Genomic DNA, 13,863 nt, shown 5'->3' on the forward strand with positions numbered 1-13,863 from the left:
GGGAAAAAAATGATAGACTCATGGACTCTTTCGAATATAAAAAGCACACCAGAATATCCATACCTCATCCCCAAGGCGATGCAGCACCAAGAAGCCACAGGTAACCTGGCTCATGGTCAACCTATTATTTCAGTTTCTGTATTTCAGTGATCACCCCTTCTGTTTCCCGGGTGCCTAAAGGGGGACTAGTGTAAACAGCAGTCACCTTCTCACACTCACAGTTAGAAATCACACCCTGTTCTCCTAGGCAACCTATTCTTTTAAGATGTATTTATTTATGTAGACATACTTCATATGTAAGGATCTTCATATGTCAACCTAGCTACTCTGTCATTTACTCTGTAGATCAGGCTTCTGCCTCCTGAGGGCTGGGTTTGCAGACTTGAGTCATGTCTGGGTAGCTTAATCGCTTACGTTTTAAGGCAATATATAGATCGCCCATATTAACACAAACCCACTCGGAGAGGGCCAATGGAAGGAAGGCTGTTGGCAAGACCAAGAAGCCAGAAACGGCATAGAGAAGACACAGGGGGTTGCAGAACAGCCTGGCACCTGGGGACCTGGGCTGGCCCAGGAAGGGGTTCCAAATGTTGAGAAATGCGGACAGCTTCTCCATCCATTCTGCCCGTTCCCATACGCAAAGACCAGGATGTCCAAATGCCTTGCAAGGCTCAAGCCAACATTAGAACTAGTCTGGTGTCCCTCTTGTGTTTTTTAGCATCTTGGCCATTTGGTCAGAATTCAGTCATTTAAACCAGGACTCATCAGGGCATAGAGAGAAGGTACCTCAATGCTCGGATATGAGCCAACTGGTGTTTAAAGAGTTCTTGCCAAATCTATAAACTGCAGGTCTACATGGTGGGCCAATCTGGCTTTTCCTTTTTGAATATGTTTCATTTTGCTACCTGTCAGGGGCATTCCTTGCCCTGCTCCCTCCCCACCCCCGCCCTTCTGGGTACCACCACAAGCATCAACAGGTACTAGATGTCAAGGGAGATCTTGCGACTTTCTCTCCCCAAGCCTTTTTATACACCAAACAATGAAATTAAATGTGGCACATGACCTGTTATGGAATAACTTTGAATCACTTAATTAGGCTGGAGATTTAAGGGAAGATTCAAAGGTTCCCTTTGATTGAGAAAAATAAGTCTATGCCAAACTAGATGATGGTATTGGTCACCAAAGAAAGCCCTTAGTGTTTACACATGATAAAAATGCAGTATGTTAAAAACAATGACACTTTAACAATTTCAATTCAGTATATTCATAAGCTTTTATTGTACAATCAATCCCGTAAGGAACACAGAAGACCCCATTATCCAACTTGATTCAGATCAGGGTTAGATTAAAATACAAAAAGAACCCAAACCCATCCCACAGGACAAAGACTTGGTCATAAAGTAGACTTACTGTAAAAGTGCTCCCATTTATGTCAACAAGCCCCAAACAGGCCTTGGCAGAGTTATGATATGGTATAGAAACCAACTTGGGTACAAGTTGTATACAGGTGGCAATTAACAAGCATGTAAAGCTGCAGATGTTGGCTAGATGTGGAATCTGAAGGTATCCAGTGGAAAGACCCAGGAAGGGGATCAGTCATCTGTATATGGACTCAAGGCAGGGCTGAATTCATGCTTAGTGTTTTTGCTTGGTGTCTTGAAATATTCCCCTTTCTGTCTCACGTTCTCTCTTAGACACTGCACTGTCTTATTTATTTATGAAGTCTGAAGGTTAGTCCTACCTGCTGAGACTAATTAGCCCTCTACTTTGTGTCCCATGCAATCCATCCTATGAAATGTACACATTTGTTTTGTTTTATTCTTTTTTTTTTTTTTTCTGGCTCTTTCTCCCTCCACTTCTGATTTTCTGATGAATATGGAAGTTGGGAGCTGGTGGGATAGTGATCTTACTGCCCGCCTCCCCCATCCCATCCTCATTTTGCCGGCATCTCCCGCTTTAGTGTGCTAATGTGCTTGGGATTTTTTCTTTCCAGTGCAGGGGAATTCGTTGGCCTTGTCAATCTCAGTATCGTTATTTTCAGTTGTCTTCTTTCTGAGGCCTGAGCCTGTAGAACAGTTTTGTTGAAACCCCAAACTCTCTAAATATTACACAGTAAACTGGTTACTTTTGGAAATCTACAACAGATGAGCTTTTTAAAGGGGAGGGTAGCCTAATTTAATACATTGTGGACCCCAGAATAACATCACACCTAATAGTAAGTTGCCAGTTCCTATTATTTCCTTCCTTCCTTCCTTTCTCCGCTTCTCTTTTCAGGTTGGAATTCCCAGTTCACTTCTCATTGGATACTTGCAAGGAAAAGGCCCTGACTCTACCATCCAGGAACACTGTTTGGGGAACCCACCTTTCTTCTTGAACGTAATTTTCTTGCACATTTCATAGCAAATCAGTTTGCCCTCCCTGAGCCTAATGACCAACAAATACATGTCTCAAATCCTGGGCTTCTCACCTCCTCCTCAAGGGCTTCTAGGCCAGCTTTGACAGGGCCATCAACATCCACAGCCTCTGGGCATTTCATCTCAGACCCCCTTGGAGAAAAACTACAGCCCCACTCATCCCCGGGGGTTTGGTGAACTTTCACTTTTATTTTCCCTGGCGTTGTTAACGCCCAAACTTTTCACCTCCAGAGTCTGAACGGACTTTGGATCCTACATCACTTCCTACTTCCAATGTCAGTTAAAAAAAAGAAAACACAAAAAAGCCAACAACTTTACATTTCCCTTAAGGATATTTTTAGTACCCCAGACAAACCTAAAGTATTTGTTTTTTGTATAAAACGCCTTCTTGGCATATTTAACCGAGTGGGTCTTTACATTTAATGACATGATTCACTGTCATTAAGGGAAAAAGGGAGGGGAGCCGTTGTGGGTTAGCCTCCTTGACTGTGGATGGCCCGGCCCCTCTGCTTCCCCAGGTTTTCTCAGAGCAGAGGGGTGAGCCTTCTTGAACCAGTCGTGTCTTATCCCGCCTCAGGGTGTCCGACTTCTCTGAGGGATTAACCATTGAGCGCCCCGTCCCCACGTCCCACAGTCCTCTCCCACTGGTCCCCATCCTCAAGACTTCTGGCTAACACTTTTTCTGGGCCTCTCCCCATCCCCGCCCCACAAGTGGGCTTTCCTTCCGCCTTCCCCGGCTCAGATTCCGGACTTGGTTGCCACCCCCTTCCCCTCCTCTCCCGGTCCGCATTGTCTTTCGGAACCCGCCCCCTCCAGGAGCGAGGCCCGCACCGTCCGGGCGCCCGGCTCGCACACTGCGCACAGGCCGCACCCCGCGCGCCTCCCGCGGCCCCGGCCCGCCCCGCTCCCTCTCCCGGCGCCCAAAGGATCATTGTTGGCCGCCCCCGCCCCGCCCACCCCGGCTGTTTATTTATGCACACGTCACCGGGCTCGCCCCGCCCCCTGGCATCTCATTAAGGCGAGTGTGTTCCTCTCGCCCTGTCAATAATCTCCGCTCCCAGACTACTCCGTTCCTCCGGATTTCGATCCCCCTTTTTCTATCTGTCAATCAGCGCCGCCTTTGAACTGAAAAGCTCAGTCTAACTTCAACTCACTCAAATCCGAGCGGCACGAGCTCCTTCGGTGTCTTCGGCTTCCCCCCCCTTTGCTCTTATATCTGACTTCTTGTTGTTGTTGTTTTTTTTTTACCCCCTTTTTTATTTATTATTTTTTTGCACATTGATCGGATCCTTGGGAACGAAAGAAAAAAGAAACCCAAACTCACGCGTGCAGAAGATCTCCCCCTTCCCCTCCCCTCCTCCCTCTTTTCCCCTCCCCAGGAGAGAAAGACCCCAAAGCAGGAAAAAAAAGTTAACCTTGGACTCGTCTTTTTCTTGCAATATTTTTTGGGGGGGCTCGCAAAACTTTTTTTTTTTTTTTTTTTTTTGCTTTTCTTCCTCCTTCATTTTTCTTCCAAAATTGCTGCTGGTGGGTGAAAAAAATGCCGCAGCTGAACGGCGGTGGAGGAGATGACCTAGGCGCTAACGACGAACTGATCTCCTTCAAAGACGAGGGCGAGCAGGAGGAGAAGAACTCGGAAAACTCCTCGGCGGAGAGGGATTTAGCCGATGTCAAGTCGTCGCTGGTCAATGAATCAGAGACGAATCAAAACAGCTCCTCCGATTCCGAGGTAGGAAGAGCCCCTCGGGCTGGCGGGGTTGTTCCTGCCGGTTCCCGGGCTCGGAGGCTGGGGCTGGAAGGCGAGGCGGGTCGGGGTTGCGGGCGGCGGGCGGCGCGGACGGTTGCCCCGGCTGCTGACTGCGAAAACTTGTAACCGTGTTTTTCTGCACCCCTTTCCCCGCCGACCCTCCCTCCCCCGCACCCCCTCGGCGCGGCGATCGCCCCTCGCCCTCCCCACTTTGCCCCTCCGGGAAGGCGGAAAGACGGCCTCCGCCTCGCTCCGAAAGTTTCCGAGATAAATCCCGGGAAAGTTTGGAAGAAGGTGAGTGCGCCCCGCGCGCCCCCAAAACCGCGCGATCGCGTCCCCCCCTCCCCGGGGTCGGCCTGGCGGGTGCCCTCGCCCCACTCCCTACCCACCCTCCCCGAGTCCCCGCGCCGGCCGGGCCCCGGGGACGCGCGCGGGCCCTCGGGGGGACACTTGCTAAAAAGTTTCTCCCGCTCTCTCCCGCGCCGCGCGGCCGCCGCCGTCCCCTCCGCCACCCCGCCATGTTAGCGGCCAAGAGGCAAGATGGAGGGCTCTTTAAGGGGCCACCGTATCCCGGCTACCCCTTCATCATGATCCCCGACCTGACGAGCCCCTACCTCCCCAACGGATCGCTCTCGCCCACCGCCCGAACCGTAAGTGCCACCGCGCTCCCCGCCCTGCCCGCCCGCCCGCTCGCCCGCCCGCCCGCCCGCCCGCCGGCCCCGCATGCCCTGCCCCTCCCCCGCCCCGCCCCTCCCCCCTCCCCTCCCCCCTCGCGGCCCGAACTCTCCAAACTTTTTCTCTGCCTTTTGTGGACTGGGTTTGTTTGCGCTTCGCCATGTTCTGGCTTTCCTTGTGCTTGCCTCGCGATTCGGGGAGCCTTTTCTTTCCCAGGCAGGGCTCTGTTGGGGTAGTGGGATGCCAGTCAGAACTTTTAATTTTTCTTTCTCTCTCTCTCTCTTTTTTTAAATTTTCTTTTTCTTTATTTTCTCCCCCCCTCCTTTTTTTTTGAGCTCTGATTTCCCCCTCCCCCCTTGCTAGTGGTGTTTGTTTCTTGTCCCTGGGAAGAGGACTGTGTGGCTCTTTCTTCTCCCTCTCTTCCTTCCCTCTTCTGTGCGTCTTGGGCTTTCCCCAGTTTAACCCCTTGGCTGCTGGCTGGCAGGCCGGGCCGGCCCGGGCCGCGCGGGTTCCCGGTGCCTTTGGCTCCAGGCGCTGCGGTGTTGAGCGCGCAGCCTCGGCCCTGCGGAAGCGCCCGGCGCTGTCCCCAGCCGGTCATTTCTGTAGCTTTCTAGTGGCGATCGCAGGCTCGCGGGCCTCCTGGCCCCTTCTTCCACGGGAAGGTCACGCTTGCCAGGCTTGGTCCCCTCGCAGGCCCGGGGGCCCAGGGCGTGCTCTTTTCTGCAGACCCGGCAGGGCTTGGCTGCACCATGCTCTAGCTGCGAGCCGTGCGTGTTAGGAAGGCCCGTTTGGAAGGCTTCTGGGTTTGTGTGTAGTCAGGATGGCCTGTTTTGAGTGGACTTTTGTGTCAAGGAAAATTCGGTGCCTTCGGATGGGCTGTGGAGGCCTTCCTTTCCCAGATCAGCTACTGTGGGCCCCTGGGGAGGGGACAGAGGCCAGGGTGAGCGCTTTCAAGGAGGTGTAGGAGGCTTGGGGATGCCTCCCCTTCTGTGGGATCGGCTACCGAACTTTGAGGGGCCCAGGGCAGCGCGGGGTGCCACGCTCCCCGGGAGCTCCCTGCGGTGCATCTCCCGACACCGCAGACATTTGTTCCTGCTCATCCCCTCCCCAGGGCCTCTGCCCCCTGCCCTCACACTGTCCCCTGCCTCCTCCCCCTCACCCCTAAAATGCCTGGATTGCGGAGCTCTAGACACATCAGCCGCGTTTGTGCCGGGCTTCCCGGGGTTGTCACTTTGCACCTCTGGCCGTGGTCCCTACCTCGTGTTTACACACACTAGTTTTGTTTTTCCTTCTTCGCTCATTCAGAGTGGCAATTTGAAATAATGTGCCCACTATTGAGCCGTGCTGGGATTGGAGTCAGCCAAATCTACAAGTGTTTTTAAGCATTAAAATATTAACTATCAGGTTTGACTTGTTTTTTTTTTTTTTTTTTTTTTTGGCTCTGGCAGAATGGCAAGAGCACGCTAGACCGGTAATTTTTTTTATAATGCCTAGGAAAGAGAAACACCCACCACCCCCCAACCCTCTAGAGCCCGTGCCTTCCTTGGAAGCCGGGACAGAGGTACAGCCTGACCTCCGCCCAGCAGGGCCCGCGCTTTCCGGAGGCTGCTCTGCGGCCTCGGAAGCAGCGCCTGGTATTTTTCTTGGTAGCTTACGGGATCTTAAAGAATCGGTGTGTTAGCAAACTAGACCCAGCAACATTCCAAAGTAATCCTGGGAATTTCCTCCTCCCCTCCTCCCCTTCTCCTTAGGACGCAGACCTCTTTCGTTTTATTTTAAAATCCACTTAGCCGCCCGAAAGGCCATCTGAATATTGAGCTTTGATGGCAGGCTTGTTGGCTTTCTCGACCCTTTCAAACTGCACGTCCGTGACCGCTGGCGATCTTGCCACACCATCGCTTCAAACCCACACAGTTGTGTTGTGCTGTAATTAGGAAACAGGGAAATTGTTAAAGGCAAATAAATGATTTCCCGGTGAGACAAGGAAGGCTCCCAACCCTCGGCCCCCTTTGTGGGCTTTGTAAGATAGACAGCGTCTAGTTATTTTAATTGTGGACATAGCGGGTGGCCCTCTGCTGTGACATCAGATTGACTCTGAGAAGGCATTTCTGAACCCAGTAGGCTGTTGGTATTTGCGTGTCAGACATCAGACATCTTTGTGCGCACTGCCTCTTTCCTTTCCCTTACCTGGGTAAGCTTGTGTGCGCCAAAATTGAAGTTATTTATTTAGGCGGTCGAGCGGGAGCGTTGGCAAGCAGCTGAGAGGCTGTTGGTACCCCTCTAGACGCCTTCGGACGCTAGGGTCAGCTTGCAATTCCAGATTCGATACAGCCCCGGGTGGAACCCACAGGCGAGGCAGCGGTCCGGTCTGAAATCCTCAGGGTTTCATAGGGTCTGGTTTTGAGTGGGAGTTGTAAACACAAATTAGGGATAAGCTCATTCATTCTCTTCCTGCCTCCTGGTTGGAGTGCTTTTTGGTACATTTTCTGTTACTTGTGAACAGTACCGGCCAAAGGGCCGAATCCTTTGAAAAATAGACTCTCTGGAACCCTGACTTCTGTTTTTCTGCTTAAAAATGTAAAGAATTAAGGAGTATCATTAAATCGGCTTTTGATGAATAATACATCATCTCTAGAACAATCTTTTAATTGCCAAAGAAGCCATAAAGCTTGATAGTAATGATTTTACTTTAAAACGACAAAGACTTCCTCAGAACATTAATTTAATCTTTGCTCCAGTAATAGAAGTGGCTTATGAAGAGGATACATTCAGATAGAAAAATACATTAAGGAGAAGTCTAGTTAAGTAGATGGGAAGGGCTGGAAGAGCCAGTATTGTGTGATTCAGTAACATTATGTTCTAGAGAGTAAATACTGTTACAGGATTAAAGTCATCAGAAGGGGAAGTTTTACTTTTCTTTTCTATTCTTTTTTACCTGGCTTGCAAGAAATGGGTGTACCGTGGAAGAAATTGCAGTAGGTGTGAGATTTCATTTTAAGGGTCCCCTCACACAGCTTCATCTACCCAAAGCTTTTGCTTTTCAGCGGAGCTGTTTGCTACTAGGTTGAGCAGATAAGTAACAGCATCTTGAATTCATTTTTGAACTTGGAATGGAGCATTTCAAGGAAACCGAGAGGGAGCCTATTCATTGAGGAGGTTTTATTTAGCCCGGCAACTTTTTTTTTTTTTTTTTCTGGCTTGCCGAAAAATGGAAAATGAATGTTTTCTTCGACTTTCTCAAACAACATAATCCTTCCTGACACCAAAGATTGAGACCCTGGAGTGTGAAGGGTTAATGTTGGACCTTCCCTGTTGTCTTCCCACCCCCCACCTTCACCCCTGATTGTTTTGACAACACTTTTCAAAGTGTGACATTCCAAGCCCCTCCATAACAATGTAATATTACTGTAATTACACAGGTCATTACATTTTAAATAGAAAACAATAAAATGCTTATCGCCTTGAAAAGGAACAGGTGCTCTCAGCCTCCTTTCGTATTTATGCTAATTGTTTTCATCTCCTTCAGAAATATTTATGGCAGACATGTTTAGATTTTAATCTTAATGCAGCAAGTCTTCTATGCTAATCTTATAAGTTAGGGTTTAGTGTCTGGGCTCAGCATTCACCCAGTAAGTCAGATTTTAATGATTATAAGTCTAATATGCTAGTGCTTTGCAGTTTGGGCTTCTTGAAGCCCCACAAACAAATGTGAGGTTTAGGAGTCTAAAAGGCTCATCTAGGAGAGGCATTTTGGGGGAACTTTGCTACTGTTTAGGGGACGCCAGCTTTGTCTGCTGTTCTCTCCCTTTGAGAACAACCATGCTGGTTCTCGATTGGAGTTCTCCGCCCTGATTTTCTTTTTCCTGAGAGGGATTGCCTTTGGAGTTGCTGCTGGCAGCTGCCTACCTTTCTGTTATTTAGCAAGTTGGGAAAAAGTTACAGGTAGGTTTCCCGGAGTGACATCTAGAATGCTGCTTTCTCTCTTAGTGGCATAGGATGGCTGCAATTCTGCACGCCATTTAAAAAGGGAGGGGGGGGGTGTGGGCATTTAATGGTTATACCAGAGATGATGCTTTTCCAGATTAGGGTAGAAGTCTTTTCAAGATCTGAGCAGCTTCTCCCATCCCACAAGGTGCCCAGGTGCATACAAAAAAAGTGTCTGCAGAGCCCATCTGAGAAGTGCTGGCCTGGCCTCCCTCCCATGCAGAGGGTAGAGGAGAAGGCAGAGGAGAGAGAGAGGATTTTGCATTTTGTCACATGTCACACAACAGGGGCTCCCGAATCACACTGAAAATGCTCTGTAGAGAAAGGACAGCTGCGAATTTTTGTGTGGACGCGTGTTTAGGACCGTGACTAAAAACTCCCGAGGACCTTTCCCCCAGCTGTCTGGAAGTTATGTGGAAGTTGGTTTATTGGCAGTTAAGTATGGGACAACCTGGATTTAGCAGATGCTTTCTCCTGCACAGGAAGTAGATGACATTGTATTGGGGGCAGGGAGGAGACTAGGCAGGGAATGATTTACTCCCTTTAAAAAAAAATAACCTTGGAGTTGCCAAATAAATAAGCTTCCAAGGAAGTAGGTGCTAGCTAGCTGCCTAGTCTTGGTGGGAGTGGAATTTGATGATATCTTTGACCACATTTATAACTTTGCTGGCACATTTCAATGATTTGAAAAGGAGGGTTGACCATGATTCTTCAGGGTTTTGTTTTGGAGGTGTGTGGGGGAGGGGGGGTGTAGATGTGGGTGTCTGTGTTTCTTTAGGGAGTAGATATTGGCAACCATGTAAGTAAATCTTCAACTCGGATTTATAATTGAGCACATTTGTGAAGGAAATGGTTAATTTTACAACCAAAGGCAGACTTGCACCTCGACAGGCCTGCTGAAAGAAATGTGCCCCAGCCCTTTGCTGGCAACCTCCCCGAGTCATAAATCCACGGGCTTTATTTGCAGCCCATAACACTTATGAATGTTAAGATATTTGACGCCACGTTGCCCTTATGATATTCAAGGTCCGCAGACGTTGGCAGTGGCTCAGATTTCTCTCACTAATTATAAGCAACGAGATTGGGGGGGGATGCATGGCTAAAGCTCCCTCCCTCCCCTCCCACCCTGCACCTCTTCAGTCCCAGTTGACTGAGACAGTCCTCTCCTTCCTTTGGCAGTGGACCTGTTCTTTGCCCTAAGCTATTGTTACACACGTTTATAAAGCACTTTGAGGGATGGGAATTCAGGAACCTCCGCTCTAACACTCTAATGCTCTTTTCAAAAGCAAAGTTGCTTGAGGTGTTTGCTGCTTTCTCCTTGTCTTCTGGTTTCCCCCCTCTTTCCTTTCTTAATCCCCCTCTTTTCCTGGAGACCACTTTGCCTATGTTGTGCATATTTCCCACACTGCTTAAAGAAACCTGATATGGGAGAATGTACATTAATTTAAAAGATGTTCCACTGAGCTAGAAGGGGAAATATACACATTGTATAGTGTTGTAGTTAATATGAAGGCTTAAAAAGAAGTGAGGTACAGGGAGGAAAGCCTATGAAAGGAATTTCATAGACAAGCAAATGAAACAAAACAAAACAAAAAATAGGTTTATGTTGGGGAACTGGGCTTGGGTGGGGGCACTCTGAAACTGGATCCAGCCAGAGGTGCAGAATAAATGTTTGAGACGTGTTAAAGAGAAGGGAGTGGACAGGATGGACTGACTTCTTCTTGTGTGGGACAGGGGGACAGTTGGCGGCGGCGGCGGTGGCCGGGGGTGGGGGGGTGGGGGTTAAAAACGATGTGGCTTTGCTCTGGAGTGAGAGACTGGCTGCCAGCCTGTCTTTACCCATAGTGTTCTATCGGGCAACCAATATGTTTCCTATCAGTTACCCTCGAACATCTGGAGGAGGAGAGTCTGGCTGGAGAATTATCTGAGGTCCAGACCCAGCTGTGAGAGAGGTTTTAACTTAGTTTTAAAGAGTGAATTGTTTTGGTGAACATTTGGCAAAGTGGACCACATAGTGCTGCTGCTGCTGCTGCTGGTGTGTGTGTGTGTGTGTGTGTGTGTGTGTGTGTGTGTGTGTGTGTGTGTAGCAAATGTGGGGACCGCTGAACGATACAACAAGGCGAGTGGATGACTCTAGCATTTCTAGGCAAATACTTTCCCTCCAATCCAACTCAAACTTAAAGACCCAGGCTGAAAGGTTTCATTTTCTAATCAATGGAATGCAGAAACTTACTAGCCCTTAGGGATATGTGAATCCCTTAACAGCTCATTACAAAGACTGGGCTGTGGGATCTTTGAAGGGGTTATCAGGCACGGTGTTTTTCCGCTTTTCCCAGGATAGGCTTTTCTTCCTTAGGCACATCTGATTTTGTGTGGGTAATTCAGTCTGTTATATATTCTTTTCTTTTTTCTTTTGTCATGAAGTGGTCTTAGATAGCTCAGGCTGCAGTGGGAAGACGTAGCTATTGGTAATATCAGCTCTGAAGGAGTTAACAATGGCCTGCCAAAGTTTGGCATCATGAAAATAAATGTGAGGCCTGGTAGGCATTAGCAGGGCCCGGCACATTTACAGAGCTTAATTAGTACGAACTGTAATTGTTCATGGTCTGCCAGAAGAAGTAATACTCAGGAAAGCGGAGTCCCTCTCTTGCAGTCTCCAGTTTAAAACCGATAAATCACTTGCATATTTGTGTAGTGATTCAAATGGAGCTAAGACCTCTCCCATCCCAACATGTGGTAAATTGTAAAGTCAATGAATTGCAGATGTAGGGCTACAGTGAGATCCTCTAAGAAAATGCACAATGAATGGGAAAGAGTGATGCTATAAATATTTACTGAGAAGATAACTAGATTCCCCCGTGCTGGGCCAATTATGATGTACTAAATATATTAGTAAAAATGCTTGAAAAAATTTGAGAGGATCCGTGTGGGTCTTTGGGTGGGTTTGTTTGTTTTAGAAAGTGAAATAAGAGGCACTGTGTTATTGCCCTGTCAGTTTTATTGAGCCAGGGAATCGCAATGGCGTACCCATGGAAGGACACATGAGATCCACATTAATGCAAATTAATTCGTTCTGAGTTCTAACTCTGGGACTGCTAAGCGAGGTAACGATGGCGCATCGTTCCGAGGGTGTTCTCTAGCAAGTGTTAATGAAAACTGCTGCGTTAAGAACATGCCTCAGCACTTCAGCCCACGTGCCCCTGTGTGCTAGCAATGTGCTGCAGCTTCACTCCCAGATGAAGAACTTTAATTATGTTTTGATGTTTAAAGAACACCAACTAGACTCTCCTCAAAAGCCGGCCCAGAAAAGCCTTCAGCTATCAGCACCAAGCTCAACCCTGGCCTGTCTTTGCCAGGGATTGTAGCTCAAGCAGGAACACAACGAAGGGAGCATCCCCGGTAGAGATGTAGGGAAAACTTTCTTGAAGGCATTCTCCTCCCCCTCCCCCTCTCTTCCTTTTAGAGGATTTTGGTCTCAGGCAATGTTGCAAGTCAATACTTCTTTCCCCAAATGTGAGTAGGTGGATGTGTATGGAAGCTGTAAAAGTTAATGATCCAGGTCTGACTCATAGCTCAGGGTTTCAGGTTGAGGAAAAAGGGGGGGGGAGGGGGAGGAAGAGAAAGAAATTAATGAGGGTAAATAGACATATGATGGACCGATGAGACAGCGGGAGAGAGCTTGTTCTGGGTCTGAGGGCACGCGTTGTGTGGCGTGTGTTTTCCTGGGGTAGACTACCAGGAAGTGAGGAGGCAATGTCTTTGTTAGTGCTTTAGGATGTTGCAAAGATTCTCTGTCTGGATCTTTGCAGGGATTATAAACTCAAGAATCTCTAGGCCTCCCCCTGGACCTCCTCCTGGACCTTGAGGCTTATCTAGCACTTTCTGAGCAGGCAGCATCAGGATGGGTGGTAGTCATCCCAGGTCCTGGGCAAGAGTTGATTTCCCATTGAATGGAAAAGGCCATCCACATGGGACAGGGGTTGTGATGGGGTGGGCTGTGTTTGTGGGGCACATAAATTACCTTTTTTTTTTTGGCTGCCTCAGTATCCCCGAAAGGATGGGGACCTAAGACAAGGTCTCAGATAAACTACTAGAAAACATTTTGTCTTTAAAGCTGGTGATGTGAAATTAGAATTCAAGTGAGAAGAAGGGAAAAGGAAAACAGACCAAGACCCCCCCCCAACAAAACCCAACCTGCTTAAGAAATTGATCTGATATGTTTGTGTGTGTATGTGTGAGTGTGTGTATGTGTGTGTGTGCATGCACACACACATGAGAGTGCACACAGGTGTGCAAACAGATATGAGAAAGCTAGGCGATTCATAAAACTGAAAAGTAAGTCCCGGCCTTACCTCATCCCTTGAGTGACGTGAACTGATGTAATATTTACTCTTCTCCCCATTGAAGACTGCTGTTGTGTTTGTGGCTTGGAGCATGAGATTCCTGTGGTTGAGAAAGGCTGGTTCCTCTTCTGTCCCTGGGTATCTCTCATCTTCAGTATCTGTAGCATCGAATTTAGAGTCAGTGGTAATGATTAGAAATAAAGCCAGAGGAATCAAGATAGGGTAATGAGGGAGCAGTGTTGCAAGCATCTACTTAAAACTGCCAGCTCTTCCTGACTCTTCCCGACAAGCGGGGCCTCATCGCTTGGGTGCTCAGATGGGGGGGGGGGGTTGTCTGACGGCCGTGACCTAGGAAGGGAAGGCGCCATGTTGTGGGGCTTCCTAGGAGGGAAGAAATGAACCAAGGACCCTGGAGTCTGCTGGCTCCCTGGACTGTCCAAGGGGAGAGGCACTTGTCCTAGGCACAGGACAGACACACCTACATGGGGAAGCCGCAGGATGGGGTGAGGAAGTGACTTGGAGCTTTCCAGGCGACCTGTGCAGAGTGTGTTAAACATGTGGCACCTGCTTTTTAATCTCAGATAAGGCATAAGCCCTCTTGCCCTGGACCTCTGTCTTCATGTACCCTTTCAAAACACAGAGGCCTAAGTGAGTTTTGTTTCTCCTTCCTTATGGTGGGGGTGGGGTGGGGGGAGGGAGG

At 48.7% G+C, this 13,863-nt stretch overlaps 1 protein-coding gene across 43 annotated transcripts in view; it reads left to right on the top strand.

Annotated features, from left to right (window-relative positions):
* The first annotated feature begins 3,425 nt into the window (after window positions 1–3,425).
* The window catches only part of Tcf7l2 (transcription factor 7 like 2), a 191,462-nt gene continuing 181,024 nt past the window's right edge, over window positions 3,426–13,863 (top strand). For 12 of the 43 annotated variants that reach the window (XM_042265516.2, XM_015997117.3, XM_006978426.4 and 9 more), the window contains exons 1-3: window positions 3,431–4,143; window positions 4,389–4,455; window positions 4,687–4,811. In XM_042265516.2, the coding sequence (XP_042121450.1) occupies window positions 3,955–4,143; window positions 4,389–4,455; window positions 4,687–4,811 (381 nt within the window). In that variant the 5' untranslated portion in view covers window positions 3,431–3,954. Of the gene's footprint in view, window positions 4,144–4,388; window positions 4,456–4,686; window positions 4,812–13,863 lie in introns of all 43 variants that reach the window. The other 31 variants (XM_076563332.1, XM_015997116.3, XM_006978425.4 and 28 more) reach the window with 7 other exon arrangements.

This window comes from Peromyscus maniculatus, chromosome 1, assembly GCF_049852395.1.
Source record: "Peromyscus maniculatus bairdii isolate BWxNUB_F1_BW_parent chromosome 1, HU_Pman_BW_mat_3.1, whole genome shotgun sequence".
Lineage (NCBI taxonomy): Eukaryota > Metazoa > Chordata > Mammalia > Rodentia > Cricetidae > Peromyscus > Peromyscus maniculatus.